General features: G+C 51.6%; 1 protein-coding gene across 1 annotated transcript in view; it reads right to left on the bottom strand.

Annotated features, from left to right (window-relative positions):
- Positions 1-2,578: 2,578 nt before the first annotated feature.
- The window catches only part of LOC135291591 (zinc finger protein 239-like), a 208,789-nt gene continuing 197,831 nt past the window's right edge, over positions 2,579-13,536 (bottom strand). The window contains exons 2-3 of the mRNA XM_064405871.1: positions 3,799-3,877; positions 2,579-3,612 (exon numbers count right to left, since the gene is read on the bottom strand). Coding sequence (XP_064261941.1) covers positions 2,657-3,612; positions 3,799-3,850 — 1,008 coding nt within the window. The 5' untranslated portion in view covers positions 3,851-3,877 and the 3' untranslated portion in view covers positions 2,579-2,656. The remainder of the gene's footprint in view (positions 3,613-3,798; positions 3,878-13,536) is intronic.

The raw sequence follows: 13,536 nt of genomic DNA, 5'->3' as shown, positions 1-13,536 counted from the left end.
CTCCAACATGGTGTACTTGGTGGGATTGAGGAGGGAGGAAAACAAATATTTGAGATTGGCCGGGGTACCTCTGACTCTGTGAGAGTGGCCCTTAAGATTCCCCAGAAATGTTCACTATCTCTACCAAAATCTTTTTGGGCCTTGCAAAGTTCTTTAATTATGTGGTGTGGAAAGTGGGGTCCATTGGGCTCATGTCCTCCCCTCCCTCTCCGGATGGTATGAGACTGGAGCCGCTGATATTGTGGGCATTGGCTCCGGTTTCCGGTGTCCCACCTCTTGCCCCCCGCAAGCCAAAGCATGGGAACCAGAAAGAGGAGGGGGAGGGGAGGAGCTAAGGGACTAGGCGGGGAGACCTGATGTCTCCCAGTCTCCACCTCAGGGACGTAACATGGAGCAGGGATTTCTGAGGAAGGACTGGCAGAGGGACAAGGGAAGGGGCAGGGGAATGGGAGGAGTCTAAATAAGAAAGGGGTTGTTCGACATGCAAAAGGGTTTATAGAAAGAGGAGACTGGGTTGGCGGGAAAAGCCACAAGACTTCCGCCATATTGGGCTTCACAGAAGCCATTTTGTGAGGGATAAGGATCTGGGAGATTAAAGCGAACTCGGGATGGAGATTTGCAAACTGAAAGAGGCTCAGAAGGGGAAAGTCCCAAGAATTTTGGCCAGGACTTCTCGGGCGGCAGGGGCAAGAACCTTGGAGAGAGCTGGGGAGATGGGGACCCCGATTTGTGACAACTGTGGAAGCTCCCTTCAAGATTCCACCTTTTGGGCCCACGGATGAGGGAAGAGGGGTAGGACAGAGAGAACCGCATGAACTGGGGATTGAAGTGTTAACTGATGGTTGTTTTCTCCGTTCCCACCTTGAATTTAAAATGGCTCTAACTTGATGGACGCAGAGAATGATCTTAGAAAGGGAGGAGTCCCCTGACCATCCTAATTCTGCCAATTTTACAATGACTACATCCCAAAAATTGACCTCATACAATTGATCAGTGGTAACCTCCAGGAAGTGAGAAAACAACCAAACAATTAACTTTCTTAATTCCCACTTTTTAAACATGAACATCGCCACCCGCAAGGATTCCCACAACTTGGATAAACGCTGTTTTCTGGATCCCAGAAAGCCTCACACCCATGGCTTATGATGTTAAGAGAGGGAACCAACACCCACCACCCTTGGGAAAAATGAAAAGGAAAAGGCAGAAAGATCCACACCTGCCCCTATCGAAAAAGACAGTGGCTGTGCAGCACAGAAAAGAGGCAAAGGTGCTAAGTTAAAAAGACCTGGCTCAAAGTAAACGAAAGGAGCTCAGGACGCCCCGACCCTTCATCAATTGAAAGGATCTGGGGTAGAGAGACAGGGGAACAAGAAGAAGGAGAGAAAGGGAGAGGAGACCACTTACAGTTGCAGGCGCAGAATTCAACGTCGTTTTGACTCGGGCCCCCTCTCAGTAAAAATGCGGTGTTAGGTGAACAAAAGACCAAATGTGGGGGTTCCTGTCAGGGAAGACTCCTCGGGTGCAGGAGTGCCTCCCCGAGCCTCCGGGAGTGCCACCCACCAGAGATGGGTCTGCTCCTACTGGAGGAAGTTTCACAGCCAGGTGGTCTCAAGAGGTCACTCCCACAGCAGGTCCAGATGCAGATCTGCAGGAGCCCAGAGTCCACTTTCCACAGGGTCCAGCGATGAACTCAGGCCTCACATTGGGTGCCAAACTGTGGCCACATGCATCCAAAAGCCCTCCTTGAGGGCTGCCCCAGGCTAGCTTTTTAGCATGTGAGCGACAGCGAGGTGGGGGGCACTCTCCTCGCTTGCAAGGAGAGAGCCTTACGCATGAATGTCTTGAAGGACAATACGCCGATGTTGATGGGAGTGAAGAAAGTGGACTTTGACTTCTGGTGAAAGAGGGTTATTGGGAGGAGTAGGGAGATGAAAAGTCCAGGAGGTCCAGAAGCTGAAGACAGTGGGAAAAGGGTTTACAGCAACTTATAAAGGGGGGGGGGGGGGGGGCAAAAGGGGGGGAACCTGCCCTCCAACCAATAGCAGAGCAGGAGGGGGTGGAAAAGGAACAAAGGACACTGCTGTGGGACCAATGGGGAGTGACTAGGGGAAGGGTCCCAGCTGCTGAACCAATCACTTGGTGCCCAGAAGAGAAGCTTCTAGATAGAGAGGATGAGTTGCCAAGTGACGGACAAGTCACCGGGGTGCAACAAAACAAAGGATACAATGTTAACTGGGGTAACAGGGGAGGGGACAGGGAGACTGACAAGGATTGCGAGGGAGGAGACAACCTGGGTAGAACCATTACACAACCACAGGGGTGATTGAAACAAAGCAACTTGCAATATACAACTTAACATAACTAAGAACCTGAAAAACACAACACAACAGTAAACAATCTCCATATTGCGTTCTACTTTAGCACAACACAGGCACAGCAAGAGAGGTAAGAATTATGTTTTCCTTCTTCTCTGCTTGTCTCACAGCTTTGAACATTCACATGTTCAGAAGGCATGTGAATACCACACTCGGGGGAGAGAGAGTCCCTTTCCTGCCGCTGGCAATGACCTGAGGTGGAAGTGAATGTGATGACAGGGCCATGGCCAGACCCTCATGTTCTTCAATTCCACACCATGTCATTGGCTGGGGCAGGAAAATTAACAGATGTCTTCCCACCATGGGTCACAGGGCTCTTTCCAATATGGGTCCTCCAATGGGGGAAGAAGCTGGAGCAGTTCATCAAGTTCTTCCTGCAGTTGGGGCACTGGCAGAACATCCCTTATCAGTGACTCCTGGCTGGTCAAGTCAGAGCTCTGGGGGAAGCTCTTCCCACATGTGGGGTACTCATAGGGCCTCTCCGCAGTGTGGATCCGACGGTGCCTGACAAGGTTGAGTTTCTGCTTGAAGCCCTTCCCACAGTCAGAGCAGCGGAAGGGCCTCTCATCTGTGTGAATCTGCACATGCAGGCGAAGATTGGAGCTGGTGGCAAACCTCTTCCCACACGTGGGACACTCGTAGGGCCTCTCCCCAGTGTGTATGAGCTGGTGCCTGACGAGGTGGGAGTTGCGCTTGAAGCCCTTCCCGCAATCAGGGCAGCCGAAGGGCCTCTCATCTGTGTGAATCTGCTGGTGCTGGAGAAGATGGGAGCTGGTGTGAAACCTCTTCTGGCACTCAGGACACTCGTAGGGCCTCTCCCCAGTGTGGTTGCGTTGATGCCTGACAAGTTTTGAGCTGCAGCTGAAGCCCTTCCCACACTCCCCACACTCATAGGCCCATTCCCCAGTGTGGATCATCTGGTGGCTGATCAGGGTGCTGCTCTGCCTGAAGCTCTTCCCACACTCCAAGCACTTGTGGGGCTTCTCCCCGTCAGGAAGCTGCTCATGGAACACCAGCTCTGAGCTCTGGCTGAAGCTTTGTCCACCTTCTTGGCACTGGGTGCATCTTTCCTTTTCAGAGCACCCTGGGCTGGGTTTGGAGTCCCTCCTCCTGAAGGATCTCTGCGGCTTTTCTTCCCCATTGTATTCCTGTGCTGTGGAGCCACTCAAAATGGCCTCTGCTACAAGGTTGTGCCATGGGGCTTTGTCCTCACTGGTCTCCATCCTCTGCTCCTTGTCTGGGGGAGGAAGGACAAGGAGAGGATTGGATTGGCCTCCGTGACAGAGGGAAGGGGAAAGAGATTCCCCCAGTGCATCCCTGGCAGGACAGCATTGCCAATGTTGTTGTCCTGCAGCCAGGGGCCATGCTGGGCTAGGAGATGGAGCAAAGAAAAAGGGGAAAGGGGCACTGACTTCCTCTTCACCTGCCTGCATGTCCCAGGGCATCCTCGTCTTCCTCACAACCTCCTCCTCCATCTGGAAAAGGTTTTGGTATGGGAAATTCTGGTTTGGGAGGAAAACAATGGATGAGTACGTGGCGTTTTGTACTGCTTTCAAGGCAAACCACCGGGAGAGTCTAAGTCAGAATTACAATTTAAAAAGGAAATTTAGATCAAGATAATGATACAGAAACACTGCCTTAAACTGACAGAGTAAGGATATAACCTGGCACGCTGTTGGTCAGGGTGGTGGGAGCAGTCCCATTAAATGGTGGCTGCAGTCCTGTTGCAGTGATGATCGTGATTCTGTCAAGGCAGTGATCCTGGAGAAGGGTCTGGTCTTCCTCTGAAGGTCCAGTGGTGGTGATAGAGCTCTTGTCCTCTGGCAATCCAGTAGGCAAGCTGCTCCTGGGGCTGTAAGCCTCAGCTTATATCCAGGTAGGAATGGTTGGCTCCTCCCCCTGGGCGGAGCATCCCACAATGGGATGATGTCATTTTACCAGTCCTGCAGGGACACTCAATGGCCCATTCACAGAAGAGAGCCCCTGGAGGGCATTATCAGGGCTGAGTCATGGAAGAGATAAAGAACACTGCCCTGCCTGTTTATAACAGTTTGTCAAGATGGTGATGGAAAACATGCATTTGGTTACATCTTGCACTGCAACCTGAAACAGTGGGGTAATCCCTGCTGCGGGGGTGAACACCACCCCCCTTACCCAAACTGGCTCAGGTGTAAAACCGCCACCCCGGGAAGGCCATGCATACAGGGGACAATGTCAAACTTGCCCCGCCGCAGAGCAGGTCTCTGTCCCTGTACCTCCCTTGTTCTCCCCTGCTTTTCTCCTTCTTTCCATCTCTCTCTCTACCTCACATTGACTGTTCAATACTATCCACTTTGCATTTGGTCTCATTAGCCCCTTAACTGGGGCAGAGGCATCTCTCTAACAATTTTTTTAAGCAGATTGTGACATTATTTTGGCACAGTGAGTTTAGGCATTGTTCTCTGACCCCAAGTGCCTGTGACAACAGCATATTTCCCTCCTCTGAGGTGGCTGTGGTTCTGTCTGGAGGAACTCTTGGAAAATTGGACACCGCTTCTTCTGAGGGACTTGTGGGAGAACTGATGAGGAAAATGGCTGCTGTGGCTGGCCAGTGTAACAAAAATATTTTGTTGTCCTCCCTTGAAAATTTTATTAAAATCACTGGAGGAAAGGGAGCAAATGATACCAGCAAGACTGACAAGGTTCTTTCACCCCAACATGAGGAACGCAAGGCTGCCAGAAGTCCCACAGGAAGCCCAGCTCAAGTAGCTAGATTCCTAAATTAGTCCTGAATTCACAGGCTTGGAGACTTGGCCACATGTGAAAATCATAAGTGTCTTCGTTGCTGTCACGTTTGTCACAGCTATATAGAGTTTTTCCTTCCTTTTAATAATCTTGGGCCAAATTTCCATCTTTTTGTTTCTTTGTAACCTGCCAGCTGCCAAGCTGGAGCTGTGCAGGAACCAATGAAACTTGGAATTGCCACAGAATTGCTTCTATTGGCGGTTTATTAATGTTTGGGATTTGTTTACATTTCCATCAGAAGTGACTTGTGGCAAGAGCAAATGTTCGTCAAGGCATTTAACGTGGTGTTAAGTTTGATTTCTGCCAAGTTTATTTTGTCCAGTGCCCAGGGGATGCTTGAGGGATGCTTGGGAGGGGCTTGGGGGGATTCTGTCCCTGTCCCTGTCACCCCAGACCATTCCTGAGGTGGTCTCCATCATTCTCATCCCAGGGAATGCCTGGGGGTCTCCCTCCCTCTCACCCCCATGCCAGGAGATGCTCGGGGCATTCTCTGTCCCCTCACCCTGGGGGATGCTCAGGGGTCTCTCCATCCCGCTGGCCTCAGGGAATGCTTGTGCAGGGCTGGGGACCAGGGCCTCTGTGTCCCTCTCACCACTGAGGGTGCTCAGGGCTGGGGGGGCTCTCCGACCTTCTCATCTCTGGGGAGGCCAGAGGGGTCTCTGTCCCTCTCAGCCCTGGTGTGACCCCAACCAAACATCATTGGGGTCAGAGGGACAGAGACACCCCCAAACCCCCCGAAGGGCTGGACCTGGGATCATGCTCGTACCCCCATTTTTCTGTTTAGCCCAGAAATGAGTTCTGCACATTTAAGGCTGGTTCTGAGAGCGAAGGGAGGGAGGAAGAAGCTGCAGTTTGTTTTAGAAACTGCATTCACTCCTCCACATTCCAGCTCCTGGAGGGACAGATGGTGGGACAGGGCTCTCCTTGGCTTTTAGGCTTTTTTTAGCTCTCTGAGGCAGAGAAGTTCCCTGGACTGTGATTTTTCTTTTTGTTTGGAGTTGTTTTAACCTGCTCTGGACTGAACACCCAGAAGAGCACCTGCAGCTCACACCTGTGGCCCATTGGGCCGAGCCTGGGCTGTGGCTTTTCCAGTGCTGGAGGAACTGATAAAAGACTGATAAGAAACTGATAAGAGAATGAGTGAGCTGAGCTACAGCCCAGGGAGGGACTTGCTGAGTTTGTCGTCTCTTTTGGAGTGGCAAGAAGTTTTGTTGTTTAATATTGGTCATTTGCTCTGCTCGTGAATTCCTTGCCTGTTAAATAACCAGGTTTTTTTCCACTTTTCTCCAAGGAAATCTTTTCCTGAACTGGTTGATGGAGGGGCCAGTTGAATTTGCTTTCTAGTGGAATCCCCTTTTGGAGGTTTTCTCCCAAATTTGCCCTAAACCAGCAGAGGGCAGTGGGGAGAGGAGAGAGCCCCAAGTAACTGGATTGGGTGGAGGCTGGAGATGGGGACCCTAGGACCCCAAAACCCCCCAGCATCCCTAAGCAGGACCCTGGAGAGGGGGGATCCCGAGGAGCTATGGGATCCTTGGCAGCCATGAGAGAGGGGACCACCAGAACCCCAGAGAGATGAGACTGGAAGTGGGACACTCCTGGTGGCTTTTTTAGATTCACTCGTGCTTTTTGAAGGTTTTTATGGACACCAGGTGACTTCTAGAGATGGACTTGGGCAAACGACCTTCAGCCTCACTGTGCTCATCCATTGTTTTTTCCCAAACTGGGATTTCCCATTGCCAAATCTCAGACCAATGGAGGAGGAGACTGCAAGGAAGAGGAGGATGCCCAGAGACACGCAGGCAGGTGAGGAGGAAGTCAGTGCCCCTTTCCCCCTCTCTCCTGCTTCATCTCTCAGCCCATCATGGGCCCTGGCTGCAGGACAACCCCACTGCCAACGCCGTCCTGCTGGGGATGCACTGGGGGATCTCCTTCCCCTTCCCTCTGGCACGGAGGCACATTCACAGGCTCTGGGGCAGGAGGGGGAACCGCGGGCGCTTTGGGGTGCACGGCTCGGCTGCTCCCGGCGCGGTTCCCCCGAGCCCCCGGCGTGGCTCCGCCAGGCCCCCCCACCACGGCACTGGCTGGAGGTTCTTTAACAGAAATGCTGGTAAATTGACCATCTGGAATGACACTAAATACAATTTCAAGAAGCTGCTGGTTTGCTGGGCTGTTTGCCAAATTCCACATTGTTGTTTCCTTCAGTAAAACTGCACTTTAAAAGGTCTTAGTAAATTCATGCTGGCATAAAATTTGTGCCTACCATGGGCTTCTCTCAAAACTAAATTACATAAAAACATGACACACTTATTACATCTTTTTAATCCCTCCAGTAAATGCATCACACTGTTATTTCAATTGCGGATTGTTCAACTTTTTCAGTGCCTTATTTCCATTAGTAGCATCAGAATAAGTTAAATTTTGCTGTATGTATAACTTCTAATGATACTAATTTTTGATTCTGTGATGTTTAATTTAATGTAAATTCAGGGTTGATAAGATTAAGCAAAGTTGAACTTCATTATTGTTAGATTTGAGCCATGTTAAGTTACATTCTCTTAATTTGAAATCCTGTTGTCCTGGATTGAAAGACAATGCATGTATTGTATTTGCCATCTGTCAGAGGTAGGGCAGTTATCTTCTGCTAATTGGGCAGTTTTCTTTATCTCTTCAACAAATCAATCCTCCCTCCAAGGAGATATCTTTTGTTAATGGGCCATTGAGTGTAACTGCAGGACTGATAAAAATTACATCATCCCACTGTGAGGTGCTCTGCCCAGAGGGAGGAGCCACGCATCCCAGACATGGTGAGGCTGGGGATGAGGAGCGGCTTGTCCAAACAGGGTCAGCCCTCAAGGGGCTCATTCTTCTACATGCCCAGACCTCCCAAGGAGACATTCAGGAGCCGGGCTGGGGGCTGCAGAGGTGGCTGTGGAGCATTGCCTGTGCTGTGCCAGGGACTGGCAGCCACTGCTGGGCTGGGATAGATGCTCTCGGGGGATTGGGGTTGCAGAGCAGGGCAGTGCTGAGGTTCCAGGGCAGGGCAAGGCTGGATCTGCCCCTTCCTCTGCTTCAAATGAAATGTTTTGAGCCAATAATCTCCTTCAGTCTGTCACAGTAGGGAATGTTGGAGGTGAAATCCTGACTCTGGCCATGGGCACCTGGACAAGAAGGACAGTTCTTTTCCATAGGAAGGAAAGCACAGAGCCCCAGTGTTTAGAAGGCAGGTGAGAGCCTCACTAGTCCAAGGCCATCCAGCCTTATCAGGAATGGCAGATTTTGTCTGGGAGCAGTCTTTGAATTTTAGGAATTTTGGAGGTGGAAGCCTCTCAGCCATTGGGGCCTGGAGAAGCAGGAGAGTTCTTTCCCATCGGAAGAAGAGCACAAATCCTTCCCCAGTGTTTTGGGGACAGATGAGAAATCACTGCCAGCAAGATTTGTCCTGGCAATATTCCAATGGGAACAATCCCTGGATATAAGGAAATTTGGAGGTGAAATCCCAGTTCTGGGCATGGGTGCCTGGAGAAGAAGGACAGTTCTTTTCCATAGGAAGGAAAGCACAGAGCCCCAGTATTTGAAAAGCAGTTGAGAAGAGACCCTTAACCTGCCAAGATCAGCTGTCTGGCAGCCCCTGTGAGGCCAAACCAGCCAAACCTGTCCCATGTTCCCTTGGTTCCATGAGCCCTGCAATGTCACATGGACCTCTGGATCCTGGGAGTTTGAAGTGTCACAATAGTCTCCATTAGCTCCACAGTGTGACAATGGACCTCTGATGACATAAGGCTCCAGTGTCACCCTGGAGCTTTGGTTCCATGCAGCCCTGCAGTGTCACAAAGGCCTCTTGGTTTCATGAGGCCCCACAGTACCACAATGGTCCTCTTGGTTCTGAGGGGACCCCCAGGGTCACAATGGTCTCACTGGTTCCATAAGGCCTTACAGTGTCACCATGCTTTGAATATTTCCTGGGCCCTCATAGTGTCACAATGGTCTCCATGATCCCATGAGTCCCCTCAATGTCACAATGTCTCCACGATTCTATGGTGTGCCTCAGTGTCACAATGGCCCCTTGGTTCCACGAGGCTGTGAAGTCTCTTAATTGTCTCTCCATGATGCCATAATGCCTTGCAATGTCTCGATGGACTTTTGTCTCCATGGAGTCTCACAAAGTCACAATGGCCTCACCATGACACCCCAAAGTGTAATGGTCTCCACAGTTCCAGGAGGCCCTGTGATGTCACAATGGCCCCTTGCTTTGATGGGGCCTCACAGTATCACAATGATCCCTACATTCCATGGAGCCACAGAGTGACAGTACGGTCCCCTTGGTGCCATGAGTCCCAGCAATGTCACAGTGCTCTCCATGATTCCATGAGACCCCACAGTGTCACAATGGTCCCTTGGTCTCACAGGGCCCCACAGTGTCACAATGGTCCCTTGGTCTCACAGGGCCCCACAGTGTCACCATGGTCCCTTGGCTCCATGGGCCCTGTGCTGCTGCATTCCCCCCTCCCCTTCTCAGGCCGCCCTGCCAGCTCAGAAATGCTCCTTGGACCTCGGCCTTGGCCAACAGCCCCTGGGCTCAGCTCCTCTGCAGCTCAGCACAAACACTGTCTGCTCCAGGCACTGCTGCTGCCCAACCAGCTCCTGGTTGCTGGAGGAGCAGCCCTGGGAACTGGTTTTGTTCCCTCAGTGGCACAACATCCCTGTTCTCACAGTGCCAAAGAAAGCTGTTGATGCCAAGTGCGGCCAGGATGAACCATTGCTGTGACTGCAGCCCCTCTCTTGGGGCCCTACAAACAGCGCTGCAAAAGGACCCCCTTGGAGCTCTCCTGGGCCAGCGACTCCCTCTGAGTGGAGCCTCTCCCAGCTGGGAACTCTCCTGTTTGCTGCACTCGGGGATCCTGAACAATGAGGGAGCCTGGGCCGATCCCCCCACTCCTCCAGGCTCAACCCTTCACCCTCTGGGGAGATGCCAAAGTATCCACAGGGAGCATTTCCTGCCCTCGGGGGAATTTCTCACAGGTGCCTTGCACTGACTCTTTGTGTCTGTGTGCACGCAGGAGTGCCTGTGCTGGGGAAATGTGGCAGAAATGCTGCACTCTGCGGGGCTTGAGTGCCTTGGATAGCTGAGTCAGTCAGGTCTGTAAGTCAGGTTAAGTCACGAGGTCTAAGCTAAGTTAAATGCTGCTAAGTGTTGTTCTTTTGCTAAGTTGCTAAGTTTAAGTTATAAGCTAAGTTAAATATTATTAAGTGTTATTCCTCTGTTAAGTTACTAAGTCATATTTAAACTAACTTATAATGACCTATAAGCCATTTTAAGTTAGGTTAAATACTGTTATGTGCTGTTCTTTTGCTAAACTCTGATGTGTAAGGTATCAGTTAAGGTTAAGGTACAAGTTAAGTCCTGTTAACTTTGAGCTCTGTTCAGCTTTTAGGCTGTATTCCTTTTATCCTTGCCCTCATTGTCCCTATGTCATGCACACACACACGCGCACACACACAGGGACTGTTCATGGTTCATTTCTGGTTTGACTGCCTGAATTTGATTTGGTTTTGTTGTTGCTTTGTTTCCTTGATGTGTCTGAAGTGTCCAGTCAGGAGCAAAGTCACTCTTTCCAAGGAACTTTGTGGTGCCATTGCTTAATATTAAATCTGGTTTTTGCTGATTCCTTGCTGAGGATTTTTTCAGCGCTCTCAAGCCCTCGTTTGTAACAGGGTGAAGGAGCCCTGGCCCAGGCTCTGGCCCTGGGGGACACAGAGACGCTGCTGGGGGATCCCTGTCCCCTGTCCCACCCCCAGGGCCCCGGCCCCCTCTCCCCGTGTCAGGCTCTGGGGTCGATCTCGTGGAACATCCTCTGGGGGAGGCTGCGGCGCCGGGGGCAGGGGTACCCGGGGGGACAGGGGACCCCGCTGTGCACGAGCAGGGTTGGACTGCTCTGGGGGAACTGTGAGGGGGGCTGAGGCAGAGTGACCTCCCCAGTGACCTCACACAGCCCCTGTGATGACACACAGCCCCTTTGTGATGCCACAGCCCTCATTATGATGTCACAGCCCTCATTATGATGTCACAGTTAATCTTGTGATATTACACATCCTACCCTGGGATGTCACACAGCCATTCTATGATGTCACATCCCCTCTGTGATGTCACACAGATACCTTGTGATGGCAGAATCCATTCTATGATGTCCAGCCTATGATGTCACAGAGCCTACTCTATGATGTCACAGACAACTCAGTGATGACATGCACAACTGCTCTGTGATATCACAGACTGCTCTGTGATGTCACAAAGCCCCTTATGATGTCACATGGCCAGTGCTGGGATATCACTCTGTGATACCATAAAGCTGCTCTCTGATGTCACAGAAGAGTTGGTGATGTCACAAAGTCACCCTGTGATGTCACAGTCTGTTCTGTGATGTCACCGCTGGCTCTATGATGTTACTCAGTCACCCAGTGATGTCACAACCCACTCTCTGATGTGACACAGCCACCTTCCATGATGGCAGAGGCTACTTGATGGCCTCACACCCTACTCTATGACATTACAGACAGCTCTGTGATGTCACAACACCCTCAGTGATGGCACAAAACCCTCTCTGTGATACCACACTGCCACTCTGTAGTGTCACAGCACACACTGTGACCTTACAGCTATGATATCCTACAGCGATGTCATGATGTCACAGCCTGCTCTGTGATGGCACAGAATCCCCTCTATGATGCTGTAGTCGCTCGATGACCTCACACAACAAACTCTGTGATGTCATAGCCCAATCTGTGACCTCACACAGCCCACTCTGTGCTGTCACACAGCCCCTTGCTATGACACAGCCACAGCAGTGCCGCTGTGACACAGCCCCCCCTGGGACATCCCCCAGCCCCTGCCAGTGCTGAGCCCCTGTCAGCTCTGGCTGTGCCCTGCTGGTGTCCCTGAGCTGCCCTGGCAGTGCCCCAGCCCTGCTGGGCTGTGCACAGGAGCTGCTCTTGGCCAGAGCTGTCTCTCTGCAGCGCTGCCCTTGCCAGGAGCTGCCTCTGGGCCAGGAGCCCGGCCCAGCTCAGCAGCACAGACACAGCAGCAGGCTTTTAATGACCCTCTGGGGTTTGGTGCTCTTTGTGTCTGCCATGGCCAAAGTGCTGCCCAAGTTGGCTCTGTCAGGGCCTTGCAGCTGCTGCCCATCCCTGTGCCCTGTGCAGCCCAGGCTGTCCTACGGTGTCCCTGCCCTGTGCCTCTGTCCCTGCAGGCTGTCGTCATCCCCCGGCTGCCCCACCTGGCTGGCCCCTTCCTTTGCTGACAGCTCTGCCTCCTGCCTGCCTCTGCCTGCCCACACAAAGCCTTGGGCTGCTCCAGGCTCCTTCTGCACCACAGCCCTGCCGTGGGAGAGGAAATTCCTTTCTCTTCATGTCTGGGCCTCCCCAGCTGCCCTTGTGTTGTGTTCCACTGCAGTAAGCAGCAAAACGACTCCCCCAGACCCCAGAGTCTCAGACCTCAGGCAGGCATCGATGACCAGCAGGGAAAGGAAGGCAACAGGATGGGTCTTGGTTTAGCAAAGCCCAGGATCCTTTATTGTGCCAGGTACCAAGACAAGAAATGAAGGGGGAGAGGAGGTGGTGGCTTGTCATGGGTTTTATATGACAGGGTAGGGGTGGAGTTTAGGGTCGGGGTCCAATAGCAGAAGGAGCAGGGCACTGCAAAGGAGTGGATCGGGGAGGACCACCAATGGAAAAATGTGTGGCGGGGACTTTGCAGTAGAATTTGAACCAATGAGGTTACAGAAAAGGAAAAATGTTCTGTGGCCACTCCTTATTTCACCAGATGGGGTGGAGTGTCTTTTCCTGGGCTTGCAGAGGCAGACCCCACAGGGTGGAGGGGCAGAATCCTCTTTAAATCACGCCCCTTGCCCAATGGTGTCTGTCTGGGTAGAATCCCTACCTCATGGGGCAGGGGCACTCCACACCCTTGGTGCCATTATTTCTTTCTCTAGCTGCTTTTTACAAGAAAAACTCCTCTCTGAAACCACCCTTCAATCCCTCCCGGACTACTCCTGTTCTGACCTCAGTCTCCACCCCACTGAGCCCAGAGCATGTAGCCTCCTCCCACTGGTTATGTGATGAGACCCCCAAACCCATCTGGGAGATTTTTGGGTCCTCTCCAAAGTCTGTGAAAATGGAAGAATACTGGTCAAAGTTATTTTCTCCTAAATCTTGCAGTGACAGAAAAAGGGTCATTATGTCAAATTGAATCAGGGCAGATTTACATTTTTTTTGCAAGAACAAAATATTTTACAATTTTGGAAGGAGAAAATGATGAGAGTGGCACAAAACTGCAACTGCTTTTTGAGAGAAGTGGATGCCCCATCACAGGAATTGTACCTGT

This window comes from Passer domesticus, assembly GCF_036417665.1.
Source record: "Passer domesticus isolate bPasDom1 chromosome 8 unlocalized genomic scaffold, bPasDom1.hap1 SUPER_8_unloc_1, whole genome shotgun sequence".
Classification (NCBI taxonomy): domain Eukaryota; kingdom Metazoa; phylum Chordata; class Aves; order Passeriformes; family Passeridae; genus Passer; species Passer domesticus.
Note: the sequence above shows the minus strand (reverse complement) of the source record. Positions and strands in the feature narration are given on the sequence as shown.